Source organism: Pristiophorus japonicus, chromosome 2, assembly GCF_044704955.1.
Source record: "Pristiophorus japonicus isolate sPriJap1 chromosome 2, sPriJap1.hap1, whole genome shotgun sequence".
NCBI classification, from domain to species: Eukaryota; Metazoa; Chordata; class Chondrichthyes; family Pristiophoridae; genus Pristiophorus; species Pristiophorus japonicus.
This window is the reverse complement of record NC_091978.1, coordinates 152,468,719-152,483,436: the sequence shown is the minus strand read 5'-3', so window position 1 is coordinate 152,483,436 and position 14,718 is coordinate 152,468,719. Positions and strand designations below refer to the sequence as shown.

At 47.7% G+C, this 14,718-nt stretch overlaps 1 protein-coding gene across 1 annotated transcript; it reads right to left on the bottom strand.

Moving 5' to 3' along the window:
* Positions 1 to 7,043: 7,043 nt before the first annotated feature.
* On the bottom strand, positions 7,044 to 7,952 carry LOC139228978 (putative nuclease HARBI1). Its single transcript, XM_070860607.1, has one exon. The coding sequence runs from the start codon at positions 7,950 to 7,952 to the stop codon at positions 7,044 to 7,046; it is 909 nt and encodes a 302-aa protein (XP_070716708.1).
* Positions 7,953 to 14,718: the final 6,766 nt, after the last annotated feature.

Sequence of the window (14,718 nt, the reverse complement as noted above, 5' to 3'; positions counted from 1 at the left end):
CAGCCCGGAGGGCGGTGAAAATTTGGAAGCTCCGCTAAGCCTGGCGGAGCTGACCGGTGCCCTCGACCGGCTCTCGAGGGGAAAATCCCCGGGGCTGGACGGGCTGACCGTGGAGTTCCACAGGGCGGTCTGGGACGTCCTGGGGAGCGACTACGCGCGGGTCCTGGGGGAAAGTCTGGCGACCGGGGAGATGCCCCTCTCTTGGCGCAGGGCAGTCATCGTCCTGCTGCCTAAGAAGGGCGATCTTCGCCTCCTTAAGAACTGGCGCCCGGTCTCCCTCCTCAGCACGGACTACAAAATCTTCGCCAGGGCGATGTCTGCTCGCCTTGGCACCGTGCTGGACCACATGATCCACCCCGACCAGTCCTACACGGTCCCGGGCCGGACAATCCACAACAACATCCATCTGGTCCGGGACCTCATCCATCATTCCCAGGAGGCTGGTCTGTCGGTCGCCTTCCTATCTCTCGACCAAGAGAAGGCGTTCGACAGGGTGGATCACGACTATCTGCTCGGAACTCTGCGCGCTTTCGGGTTCGGGACGCATTTCAGTCCCACTCTCCTGATCTTTGGGCACCCTGTGCGGAGGGGAGCGGGTAGGTCCGAGGGCCTCCTCGTAGGACTGCTCCTGGGCACGGCCAAGGGTGCCATCAGCCGGTCCAGGCAGCGGGCGGTCGAGGGGGTCGTTCAACCTGACTGCCTGCCTCTCTTCCGCGCGTACATCCGCGCCAGGGTGTCCTTGGAGATGGAGCACACGGTGTCCACCGGTACGCTCGCGGCCTTCCGCGAGAGGTGGGCACCGGAGGGACTGGAGTGCATCGTCACGCCCGGCAACCAAATTTTAATTTGATTTTATGTTTTAAAGTTTAATTTGTTTTAATTGCCAGTGCTTTTAGTGTCCCCCTCCCCTTTTATAGGGGGCACTGGAAAAAATGTGATTTTAGTGCCCAAAAAAAAACAAAAAAAAAGGAAAAACACAAAAAAAAAACACAAAAAAGAAAAAAAGGGCCTTGTAAATGTCTGGTGTGTCATCCAGGTTGGGTGGCACGGTTTAATGTTTTATGTTTTTCAGATAAACTCCAAAAAGAGTTTCATGCACAAGGACCCCCAGTCCCTCTGCACCGCAGCATGTTGTAATTTCTCCCCATTCAAATAATATTCCCTTTTACTGTTTTTTTCCCAAGGTGGATGACCTCACATTTTCCGACATTGTATTCCATTTGCCAAACCTTAGCCCATTCGCTTAATCTATCTAAATCTCCTTGCAGCCTCTCTGTGTCCTCTACACAACCCGCTTTCCCACTAATCTTTGTGTCATCTGCAAATTTTGTCACACTACACTTGTCCCCTCTTCCAGGTCATCTATGTGTATTGTAAACAGTTGTGGTCCCAGCACCGATCCCTGTGGCACACCACTAACCATCGATTTCCAACCCGAAAAGGACCCATTTATCTGCTTTCTGTTCGCCATCCAATTCTCTATCCATGCTAATACATTTCCTCTGACTCCGCGTACCTCTATCTTCTGCAGTAACCTTTTGTGTGGCACCTTATCGAATGCCTTTTGGAAATCTGAATACACCACATCTATCGGTACACCTCTATCCACCACGCTCGTTATATCCTCAAAGAATTCCAGTAAATTAGTTAAACATGATTTCCCCTTCATGAATCCATGTTGCGTTTGCTTGATTGCACTATTCCTATCTAGATGTCCCGCTATTTCTTCCTTAATGATAGCTTCAAGCATTTTCCTACTACAGATGTTAAACTAACCGGCCTATAGTTACCTGCCTTTTGTCTGCCCCCTTTTTTAAACAGAGGCGTTACATTAGCTGCTTTCCAATCCACTGGTACCACCCCAGAGTCCAGAGACTTTTGGCATCTACCATGGCCGGTTCTGAGGTGGTTGATGGTCGTCCACTATTTGCAAGAAAGGTTTAATCCTTCAGGTTGTACTGTGGGGTCCTCTATTAGGAATCCATTTAGTATGTCGCAGTTTTTTGAACCTTTTTGGCATTGTTCATTAAGACTGAGGGAACAGCACAAAAGGGCTGTGGTGATGGTCCAAAAAGCCCTTCTAGATTTGAGATGGGTTGACGGTAGGTTGGTCAAGTCGACCTGGATCGGCATGTCTTTGTTGGTGTAGCAGTTGTATTCACTGAAGACTGCATCTCTGGAGATAGGAATAGAAGGATATGTTGATGGAGCTAGATGAAGAAAGGTGGGAGAGGCTCGTATGGAGCATAAACACCAGCATGGACCTGTTGGACTGAATGTCCTATTTCTGTGCTGTAAATACTATGTAATACTATGCAATTAAGTAATTCAAGGCAGTCCTGGCCGGCTGCCCATCCCTCCATAAAGTTCAGCTCATTCGAACCTCTGCTGGCCATATTCTATCCGACATCAAGTCCCACTCACACATCAGTGAGTTACATTGGCTCCCAGTTCCTCCTCAAATTATAAAATCTCACACACGTGTTTAAATCGCTTCATGGCTTTGCCCCATCCTATCTCTTTAACCTCATCTAGCGCTTATGAGCCCCACCGAACTTTCCATTCCTCTGACTCTGCTCTCTTATGCAGCCCCAACCACTTTGTCCTACCATTGGCGGTTGCACCTTCAGCCACCTAAGCCTGAGGGTTGGAAATTCAGCACCGCCCCATTTGAGGTGGTAACCCTGCCTGGTCGGTAATTTTATCGCCTGTCGGTAATTACTGCTGCCTACCGTGAAATTCAGTTTTACTGAATAAAGAGGGCATTGGAGCAGTAAATCAGGCATGACACATGACTCTTGAGTGGTATTCTGCATTTGAAGCTGTGCAACAGACATACTAATGCCATCTGGATTCAATTGAAGCAGTGCTATGACGCGGCACCGCCTCATGCTCACCATCACTGCCTGCAAACTCTTACTGAGAGGGCGAAGATGGCAGAGGCGAGTGGTCATCAGCGTGCGCACCGGTTCTCCATAGACGCACTCCTCGACTCAGTGGAGAGGTGACAGGAATTGGTGTGGTCAGATACTGGCAGGAGGCCACAGCCACAGATGTTTATTGATTATGGAGAGAGGTGGCACAGAGCATGTCTGCGAGGAACACGGTGTCCAGGACAGCCATGCAGTGCAGAAAAAAATTCAACGACCTGACACGAATCGTGAGGGTGAGTATCTTTTACATTAACCTTAGCATGTCATGCTCTGAGCAAAATGTATAGTGTGTGCAGTCTCTCCTCAATAAGTATGTGTAGGACTCCATGCTCCCCCATGCTCAACATTGGTGAGCACAGATGCAAAGTTTGCGTTTGCAACCTCAGGCACACCCTGGGCCTGCATGCACTGTTAACCTTCCTGTTCCGCTGTTGAGATCCACCCCTCGTCTTGTTATCTTCTCCATCTTCAGCCTTACCTTAACTCTTAGCTGCTAGCCGCAAATCCCAGCATTGCCGCATCTAGTGCGTGCAGCTATTCCGAGTGACATCGACAACTGAAGACTCCCATACAGGAACATCTGGTCAACTATACAATGCACTTCGGACAGACAGATAGAAGCACATTAACTCAGACGTTCTGTTTCTTCTTGCAGGCCAGCTAGCGCATAAAAAGATAGTAAAAGCTTTTACAGATATATAAAACGGAAAAGAGTGACTAAAGTAAATGTTGGTCCCTTAGAAGATGAGAAGGGGGATTTAATAATGGGAAATGTGGAAATGGCTGAGACCTTAAACAATTATTTTGCTTCGGTCTTCACAGTGGAAGACACAAAAACCATGCCAAAAATTGCTGGTCATGGGAATGTGGGAAGGGAGGACCTTGAGACAATCACTACCACTAGTGCTGGACAGGCTAATGGGACTCAAGGTAGACAAGTCCCCTGGTCCTGATGAAATGCATCCCAGGGTATTAAAAGAGATGGCGGAAGTTATAGCAGATGCATTCGTTATAATCTACCAAAATTCTCTGGACTCTGGGGAGGTATCAGCGGATTGGAAAGCAGCTAATGTAACGCCTCTGTTTAAAAAAGGGGGCAGACAAAAAACAGGTAACTATAGGCCGGTTAGTTTAACATCTGTAGTGGGGAAAATGCTTGAAGAAATGCATTAAGGAAGAAATAGCAGGACATCTAGATAGGAATAGTGCAATCAAGCTGACGCAGCATGGATTCATGAAGGGGAAACCATGTGTAACTAATTTACCAGAATTCTTTGACGATATAACGAGCATGGTGGATAGAGGTGTACCGATGGATGTGGTGTATTTAGATTTCCAAAAGACATTTGATAAGGTGCCACACAAAAGGTTACTGCAGAAAATAGAGGTACGTGGAGTCAGAGGAAATATATTAGCATGGATAGAGAATTGACTAGCGAACAGAAAGCAGAGAGTCGGGATAAATGGGTCCTTTTCGGGTTGGAAATCGGTGGTTAGTGGTGTGCCACAGGGATCGGTGCTGGGACCACAACTGTTTACAATATACATAGAAGACCTGGATGAGGGGACAGAGTGTAGTGCAACAAAATTTGCAGATGACACTAAGATTAGTGGGAAAGCGGGTTGTGTAGAGGACACAGAGAGGCTTCAAAGAGATTTGGATAGGTTAAGCGAATGGGCTAAGGTTTGGCAGATGGAATACAATGTTGGAAAGTGTGAGGTCATCCACCTTGGGAAAAAAAACAGTAAAAGGGAATATTATTTGAATGGGGAGAAATTACAACATGCTGAGATGCAGAGGGACCTGGGGGTCCTTGTGCATGAATCCCAAAAAGTTAGTTTGCAGGTGCAGCAGGTAATCAGGAAGATGAATGGAATGTTGGCCTTCATTGCGAGAGGGATGGAGTACAAAAGCAGGGAGGTCCTGCTGCAACTGTATAGACTATTGGTAAGGCCGCACCTGGAGTACTGCGTGCAGTTTTGGTCACCTTACTTAAGGAAGGATATACTGGCTTTGGAGGGGGTACAGAGACGATTCACTAGGCTGATTCCGGAGATGAGGGGGTTACCTTATGATGATAGATTGAGTAGGCTGGGTCTTTACTCGTTGGAGTTCAGAAGGATGAGGGGTGATCTTATAGAAACATTTAAAATAATGAAAGGGATAGACAAGATAGAGGCAGAGAGGTTGTTTCCACTGGTTGGGGAGACTAGAACTAGGGGGCACAGCCTCAAAATACGGGGGAGCCAATTTAAAACCGAGTTGAGAAGGAATTTCTTCTCCCAGAGGGTTGTGAATCTGTGGAATTCTCTGCCCAAGGAAGCAGTTGAGGCTAGCTCATTGAATGTATTCAAGTCACAGATAGACAGATTTTTAACCAATAAGGGAATTAAGGGTTACGGGGATAGGGCGGGTAAGTGGAGCTGAGTCCACGGCCAGATCAGCCATGATCTTGTTGATTGGCGGAGCAGGCTCGAGGGGCTAGATGGCCTACTCCTGTTCCTAATTCTTATGTGCTTATGTTCTTATAATCACCGTGAACAAATGCGGTCCGGAGGAGGGGCCCTTGACCTCCAGGTCCTCAGCGAGGTGAAGGTATGTATGTCCGCCCCCATGGGCGCACAAATGGGTGTGGTGGCGGTGGGTGAGGCCGAGCCCCTGGGGAAAGTGACGGTATGTTGAGGACCTTTGCATCTTCTATCAGACCACTTAGCCCTGACACCACAATCCTGCCCCAGTTTCCAGGAAACTGGCATTTTGGAGCGCTTTTCCATTCCTGGCTCCCTCCCCTACAGGTAACCACTCTTCTCTTGCTTTGTGCTTTCAGATAATGAACGAGAGGCCCAGGAGCCTGTCTGTGAGCCGTCCAGTGCCGGCAAGGAGGAGATGGAGGATACCTCTCTCCCAGTCACTGAGGAGCCAGCGGCCTCAGCGAGCAGGGGCACCACCTCAGTGGATGAGGGCGTGGTCAGGGAGTTTGATGTGGATGATGCTCCGGGAACAAGTGGCAAGCAGCAATATTGTGTTCAGTTTTGGTCTCCTAATCTGAGGAAGGACGTTCTTGCTATTGAGGGAGTGCAGCGAAGGTTCACCAGACTGATTCCTGGGATGGCTGGACTGACATATGAGGAAAGACTGGATCAACTGGGCCTTTATACACTGGAGTTTAGAAGTATGAGAGGGGATCTCATAGAAACGTATATGATTCTGACGGGACTGGACAGGTTAGATGTGAGAAGAATGTTCCCAATGTTGGGGAAGTCCAGAACCAGGGTACACAGTCTTAGAATAAGAGGTAACCCATTTAGGACTGAGATGAGGAGAAACTTCTTCACCCAGAGAGTTGTTAACCTGTGGAATTCCCTGCCGCAGAGAGTTGTTGATGCCAGTTCATTGGATATATTCAAGACGGAGTTAGATATGGCTCCAGATGCTGAGGCTGTGCCCCGGGGGAGTAGAAACCTGTCTCAGGAGGACATCATTCCAGTTCCCACCACTGCCATTCCGCCTTTGCATCTGCAGTTGCCTACAACCCATTCAGCCGAGGCTACTCCCACCAATTCTGAGGTGGTACAGTCCACAGCCGGGCATTTCAGAGCCTGAGCTGGTCGGGGACATCCTGCTCGGCCATCAGTCGTCTCTGTGGCATCGACAGAGCAACTTTCAACCAGCCTTGCTGCAGGCATTGAGACACCATTAAGAAGGAGCAGTAGGCGTGGGAGGGGGAGGGAAAGGGAAGGGGTGGGAAATCTCTGCGGAAGTCCCACTAAGGACTGATAGCATAATGGCCATATCTGGTGACCTTATTTGAATATTAAGGAATGTAAATAGTTGCACCTGCCTCTGTGTGATTATGTTTGCAGGGTGTTGTTTCATTCATAATTTGTTGCTGCTGATGGGGTCTGTGTTGTGCTTGTTTATGGCACACTCTTGTTGATGTTAATAAAGTTAAATTTGTGACTTTACATTATTGTGGTGCGCTTTATAACTTGGAGGATTGGAGGATGTGATGCAGGTGAGTAGGATGGCCACTTGGTCTGTGTTGCGTAATTTACTGGAATCACTGCGCGATGAGTCTCTGATGAGCAGCCCTTGCAGCGGCAACAGTGTCAAGCTGCCTCCTCCGGGGCTGATGCTCCCTCGTCTTCCTCCTCATCATCGTCATCCTCCTGAGGTGCAGCTGCAATCCCTGGTGACAATGACTGGCCCCTCATGATGGCCAGGTTGTGCAGCCTGCAGCACACAATGGTGGACATGGACAATCTATCAGGGGTGTACTGAAATTTCCCTCCAGAGCAGTCAAGGTAGCAGAAACGTTGCTTTAGATTCCCGATAGTTTGATCTATTATGGCCCTGGTTGTGGCACGGTTGTGGTTGTAGCATTGCTTGGCAGGGGTGGTCATTAGCCAGGTGACTAGACCATATCCTTTGTCATCAATGAACCAGTCATGCCCTGCATGCAGTGGCTGGAACAGTTGTGGCACACTGTTCTCCCGCAGAATGAAAGAATCATGGCTACTGACCGGATAGCGGGCATTCACAGCGAGGACCATTTGCCTGTGGTCGCACACCAACTGGATGTTGAGGGAGTGGTCGCCCTTGCAATTACACAACACCTCTCCATTGTGGGGCGGGGCCTGCAATTCCACATGCATACAATCAATGGCTCCCTGAACGATGGGGAAGCCCACTATCCTAGCAAAGCCATGGGAGTGCCCATCCTGCTTCTCCCTGGACATGCTGAAGTTTATGTAGTTCATTCGTCGGCTGCAGAGAGCGTCAGTTACCTGGCGAATGCAGCAATGTACTGCAAACTGTGAGATGTTGCATATATCGCCTACAGGAGCCTGGAAGGGCCCAGTAGCATAGAAGTTCAGCATTACTGTCACTTTCACTGACACTGACAGCGAGGTCCTGGTGCCACTTTGAGCTTCGAGGTCAGTGTGCAGGAGATGGCAGAGCTCCGTGACCACCTCCTGGCGGAACCACAGCTTTCTTATGCACTGCTCCTCGGACATATCAAGGTATGAAGAATGCGCAAGATAAAACCTGGGCGGGGCTTGGGTAAGGCCTTCTGCCCCTATGTCTGCGGCCTTGCCTCAGGCGTGGACCCACATTGACCATATCCCGTCTTCGAAGTAGTCACGCAGCATGACGTGATGTGCAAGTTGCAAAAAGTAAGAGCAAGATGGTAGTCGTCAATGGAGCTGAATTGTCCAGGTGAGTACTCAGCAGCCGCAGCACACCAACACCTACGCCGTCTGCTTGGAGAATACATAGCACTCAACGCGACCTCTGTGTCCCGGTTGCTACTCCCTTTATATACCGCCCTGGCATCATAACCGTGAGTTGTGAACACCAGCTTTCTATAGCGAGTTCTCCGCCAGCCGGTAAGTGAGGCACAAAACCCAAAGTCCGCGCTAGCGAGGCGTTGCACGCATAATGACATCATGATTTCCCTGGCGGTAAAGGGCGAGACAATAGTTCTTTGCGCCGCCACAAAAACTCAACAGAAGTTTACAGCAGGTGGTGACATCGCCGAACATGGGCACTAAACCATTAGTGGCGCGATAATGCCTCTCCGGGGAGTTATCGGCTGGCGGTAACCAGGCGATTTTTGGCCCCTTACATTCTAGCATTGTCTCCCTGAACCACTCCGCTTCTCCACATAGCACTCTCCTGGTGACCCTCCTTAAAACTCGCCTTTTTAACCCAGGCATTTGGTTATCCCCGTTGTATCTCTTTTGTCTTGCCGTCCATTTTCTGATTATGCCTCAATGACGTGCCTTGGAACATTTTCTACATTAAGGGCACTATACAAATGCAGGTTGTTGTTATTATATGCAAGGCCATTGGTTTTCAGTTTTCACAGAATGCGATTCCTAAACATTAATAAAAATCCTAATATCAAATGGAATAAAAAGGAATTTAAGTTATTCAGTCGCCTTGATGCAGTGGTTTTGGTCATAGGCCTACATTCAGGGCTGTTTTATCAGTTGTACTTTTTTTTGAGTTGTCAGCTTTTTTGAAGCTGTTTGTCAGTTTTTCTCGGTTGTTAGGTTGGCAAGTATGGAGCACTGCAGTTTTTCAATAAGTACATGCTTAACTTCAAACTGAGTTTCCCAGTCTTTCCTGACATAATGAATCTTCTTCCTACTGCCTGCTGTATACATTTGTGTTGACCTAACCTTGCCACTGCTGGTAGAGTTTAATAATTGCTGTGACTAATGGGGCTGTCTCGTCAGGATGATGTAAGGGAGCTTGCCCTCCACTGCTGTTGCCTCTGACGCATGAAAAGAGCTCTTGAAATTACGAAAGAAAGAAATTAAGAAAGAAAGACTTACATATATATAACACATTTCATGACATCAAGATGTCCCGAAATGCTTTACAGCCAATGAAGTGTTTTTAAAGTGTAGTCACTACTAATGTAGGAAATGTGGCATTGCAAGGCCCCATAAACAGCAATGTGATGATAAGCTAATTTGTTTTAGCAATGCTGGTTGGCCAAGACACTGGGGAGAACTCCTCTGCTCTTCTTCAAAATAATGCCATGGGATCGTTTACGTCTACCTGAGAAGGCTGATGGGGCATTGGTTTAACTTCTCATCTGAAAGACAGCATTTCCAATCGTACAGCACCCGCTCAGCACTGAACTGAAGTGTTAGCCCGGTTTATGTGCTCAAGTCTCTGGAGTGGAACTTGAACCCACGATGTTCTGACTCAGAAGTGAGAGTGCTACCACTGAGCCAAGGCTGACAAAGATCAAGTAGCACCAGTATGAGCAAAGTGCTTTACCCATCAGACTGAGTGAAAGCAATGCTCAGAATAGATTGTGATTAAAAGAATGAACAGCTGAGGATAGATTCAGGAACACATATGTATTATAGGGAGGAGCGCGACCCTATAAAACATATCAAAATAAGTCATTCTAGTCAAAGCCCATGTCACAGGCGCAATATCCTTTGAGCCTTATTCCACAAAACCCGCTGTCTAGGTTCCTTATTCACGCAGCAAGATATCAACTCAGCTGTCTGCTGTTACTGTAACACAAATGCTGGATGATGGTCCGTGAACTATAGGTGGAGATTTTATCTTGGGGTTCTGCACTAGCTTCATTCTATAGTCCATCACAGCACCTGAATTGCTGAAAATGGACTGTTACATTACAAATATTACAAACTTGCAGCAATGGCAGCATAGTCAATCCTTCAGTGTGGCTGTCATCACCAAATCTCCATACTCAAACCAACAGTCATTTTCATCCAAAACAACACTTGTCTGCAAAAACACCAAAACCCTGCAGTATGTGTCATAAAAATAATGGATAGTTGAGAGTGATTTGAAAGTTGTGATTTCATCTCTGGGTTGAGATGACAGTTGTAAGTAATTGAACTTTACTGTCACAGTTCATGGGGGAATCTAGAACTAGAGGGCATAGTTTAAGAATAAGGGGTCGCCCATTTAGAACTGAGATGAGGAGGAATTTCTTCTCTCAGAGGGTTGTAAATCTGTGGGAATGTTCTGCCCCAGAAAGTTGTGGAGGCTGGGTCATTGAATAAATTTAAGGTGGAGATAAACAGATTTTTGAATGATAAGGGAGTGAAGGGTTATGGGGAGTGGCAGGGAAGTGGAGCTGAGCCCAAGATCAGATTAGCCATGATCTTATTAAATGGTGGAGCAGGCTCGAGGGGCCAAATGGCATACTCCTGCTCCTATTTCTTATGTTCTTATGTTTGTTGTAGCCATTGGTCAGGTTTTTACACTGCCATTACTTGTATATCTTTTATATGTTAAATTAAAAAAAAATGCTTTGGGACCAACATTGCTTGGGGACAAGATCTCGGCAGTTACACTGATACAGCGCTCATCACTTATCACTGTTACTGACCCTTCCAGAGTATACAGGATGATTAGTCTTGGAAGGAGTGCAGTGTCTGTTTACCAGAATGAAACTCGGACTCCAGGGGTTAAATGACAAGGAGAGATTACACAAACTCTGGTTCTATTCCCTGGAATTTAGAAAGTTAATGGGTGATCTGATCAAAGTTTTCAAGATATTAAGGGGAACAGACAGGATAGATAGGCATAAACTATTTCCGCTAATTGGTGACTCTAGGACTAGAGGCATAGTATAAATATTAGAGCCAGACATTTCAGGAGTGAAATTAGGAAACACTTCTACACACAAAGGGTGGTAGAAATTTTGAACTCTGCTCTGTAAATGGCAATTGATTCTAGATCAATTGATAATTTTAATCTGAGATTGATACATTTTGTTAACCAGAAGTATAAGGGATATGGGGAAAAGACGGGCTATGGAGTTAGGTCACAGATCAACCATGATCTCATTGACTACTGGAACCGGCTCAAGATGCTGAAAGGCCTAGTCCTATTTCTGTGCTCCTATTTGAGGGGGACGGGCAGGCGGTGGTGGTTGCCCGTGTCATTAATGTGCATATCAGATGCCCACCTGCCTCAAGCTGTCACGAAATCCAGCAACTGCTATCAGATCTACTCTCCGCCCTGGGTGGGGCTCAGTGCTACCCTTCAGGTAGACAGTGCACCCCATCTCACTCAGCATACATACCTCCAAATTTATGCTGGGTCTCTTTGAAGCCAAAGACATGTATTATGTTCAGAATAACTCCACAAGAATGTGTAGTAAGCTCAAACCATTGTGACCTTGGTCTCTTTAATGTAACTCCAAAATGAGGAAGCAGCATGGTGGATTGTCTTTTATACCTGCTTGCCCAGGGCGCACAGGTAACCCTTAGGTCTCCCACAGGTGCGTCCCCTGGTGGCAAGTCTTATAAATTGGCGCGGTTTGCATACATAACATCACCCCGCCCCCCTACCCCAAAGTCTTGTGTACAAGTTATTTACAGGTTGAGGCGATCTGGCGCTCTACGTTCCCGGGTCAATCGCATGAGTTGAAGTCCTGGCATGGGTGAGTTGGTCTGATCATTGCTGCACGGCAGCGCGGCTGGTCTGATCAGACTGTCGGGCATGGTGGGTTCATCCTCGTGGTTGACAGCGAGGTCGATTGCTGGTTGGGTGTGTGTTGGTGGATCACAGATGGTAAAGTCTTCTTCAAGCTGTTCTTGGTTATCAGTGAATCGCAGTTTGGTCTGATCCAAGTGCTTTCTGCATGTTTGCCCATTCAACAGTTTAACAACAAACACTCTATTCCCCTCCTTGGCTAAAACAGTGCCAGCAATCCATTTGGGACCATGACCGCAACTGAGAACAAACACAGGATCATTAACCTGAATGTCACATGATACAGCCGTGCGATCGTGGTACACGTTATGCTAGTGCCGCTGGGTTTCTACATGATCATTAAGATGTGGGTGGACTAAGGAGAGCCTGGTTTTGAGTGCTCTCTCCATTAACAACTCTGCAGGGGGAACCCCGGTGAGCGAGTGGGGGCGCGTCCGGTAGCTGAGCAGGACCCGAGATAACTGGGTCTGCAAGGAGCCGTCCGTTACGCATTTCAAGCTCTGCCTGATGGTTTGGACTGCCCGTTCCGCTTGGCCATTGGATGCGGGCTTAAATGGGTCAGACCTGACATGCTTAATGCCATTGCGGGTCATGAACTCGTTGAATTCCGAGCTGGTGAAACACGGTCCATTGTCACTGACAAGAACGTCGGACAAACCATGGGTGACGAACATGGCCCTGAGGTTTTCAATGGTGGCAGTGGATGCACATGATGACATTATTATACATTCAATCCATTTAGAGTAAGCGTCCACTGCTACTAGAAACATCTTTCCTAGAAAAGGGCCAGCAAAAGCTACGTGGACCCTGGACCATGGTTTGGAGGGCCATGACCACAGGCTCAGTGGGGTCTCCCTGGATGCGTTGCTCAACTATGAGCAAGTGTTGCATTAGTGCATGCATGACTCCAATTTGGAGTCAATGCCGGGCCACCAAACGTGCGACCTGACATTATCCTTCATCATGACTATGCCTGGGTGGGTACTGTGTATGTCACGTATAAACGTTTCCCTGACTTTATTTGGCAAAACCACATGATTCCCCCATAGGAGACAATCCGATTGGATGGACAATTCATCCTTACATCGGTGGAACGGCTTATTTTCATCTTGCATTTCCCCAGGAACCGCCAACCAGCTCCCATTAAGGATGCAGCTTTTTACTAGTGATAACACAGGGTCTTGGCTAGTCCAAGTCCTGATCTGGCAAGCCGTGACGGGTGACCCCTCGCTCTCAAAAGCATCCATTACCAGAAGTAAGTCTGCGGGTTGCGTCTTTTCAATGGTAGCCGACTGAGGGTGTCAGCGCAGTTCTCAGTGCCTGGTCTGTAATGAATTACATAGTCATACGCAGACAATGTTAGTGCCCATCTTTGGATGCGGGACAAAGCATTGGGGTTGATACCTTTGCTTTCTGAGAGCAGTGAAGTAAACGGTTTGTGGTCGGTTTCAAGCTCGAACCGGAGACCAAATAGGTATTTTCTTAACCCTGTACACACATGCTAATGCTTCTTTCTCAACCATACTGTAGGCTCTTTCAGCCTTGGATAAACTTCTGGACACATATGCAATTGTTGCGGTTTGCCTGATACATTTGCTTGCTGTAACACACAACCGACCCGGTACGACGATGCATCACAAGCTAATACTAAACGTTTACATGGGTCATACAATACAAGTAACTTGTTAGAGCATGGCAGGTTACCGGCCTTATTAAAGGCTGTCTCTTGAGATTTACCCCAAACTCGGTCGTCACCCTTGCATAGTAATAATTGCAAGGGTTCCAGCAAAGTGCCCAGTAGAAAGTTACCAAAATAGTTGAGGAGTCCCAGGAACGAACGCAGCTCTGTCATATTTTGTGGTTTGGGTGCATTCTTTATGGCCTCCGTTTTGGAGTCTGTGCGTCTGATGCCGTCTGCCACAATCTTTCTCCTCAGAAATTCGACCTCTGGCACCTGGAAAACACACTTGGAGCGTTTCAGCCTGAGTCCCACTCTGTCCAGGTGCTTTAGAACCTCTTCCAGGTTATGCAAGTGTTCGGTGGTGTTGCGACCAGTGATCAAGATGTCGTCTTGGAACACCACTGTGCATGGAACCGATTTCAGCAGACTCTCCATGTTCCTCTGGAAGATGGCCGCAGCTGAGCGAATTCTAAAGGGGCATCTGTGGTACAGGAACAGTCCTTTGTGCGTGTTGATGCCTGTCAATTTCTTCGACGGTTCAGCCAGCTCCTGTGTCATGTAAGCAGAGGTTAGATCTAGCTTGGTGAACGACTTCCCCCCTGCTAGCGTTGCAAATAGGTCCTTCATTTTAGGTAGTGGGTACTGGTCCTGTAACGAGTCTCGGTTGATCATTACCTTGTAGTCCCCGCAGATTCTGACCGTCCCATTGCTCTTTAGCACCAGCACAATTGGACTGGCCCACTCGTTGAACTCGACTGGCGATATGATTCCCTCTCGTTGAAGTCTGTTCAGCTCGATCTCGACTTTCTCTCGCAACATATATGGGACTGCTTGGGCCTTGTGATGAACGGGCCGTGCCCCAGGAACAAGATCTGTACCTTAGCGCCTGTGAAGTTGCCGATGCCTGGCTCAAACATTGTTTAGCACCTGGGCACACGAGGCGTCATCCACCGAAGACAGAGCTTTGATGACATCCCAGTTCCATTGGATCTTTTCTAGCCAGCTTCTGCCGAACAGTGTTTGGTCATCGCCTGGTACAATCCATATTGATAAATCATGCACCATTCTGTTGTACAATACTTTTACTGCCGCACTGCTGA

Excerpts from the sequence above, each read along its gene's own strand:
- LOC139228978 (XM_070860607.1), bottom strand. The coding sequence starts at position 7,952 with ATGTCCGAGGAGCAGTGCATAAGAAAGCTGTGGTTCCGCCAGGAGGTG.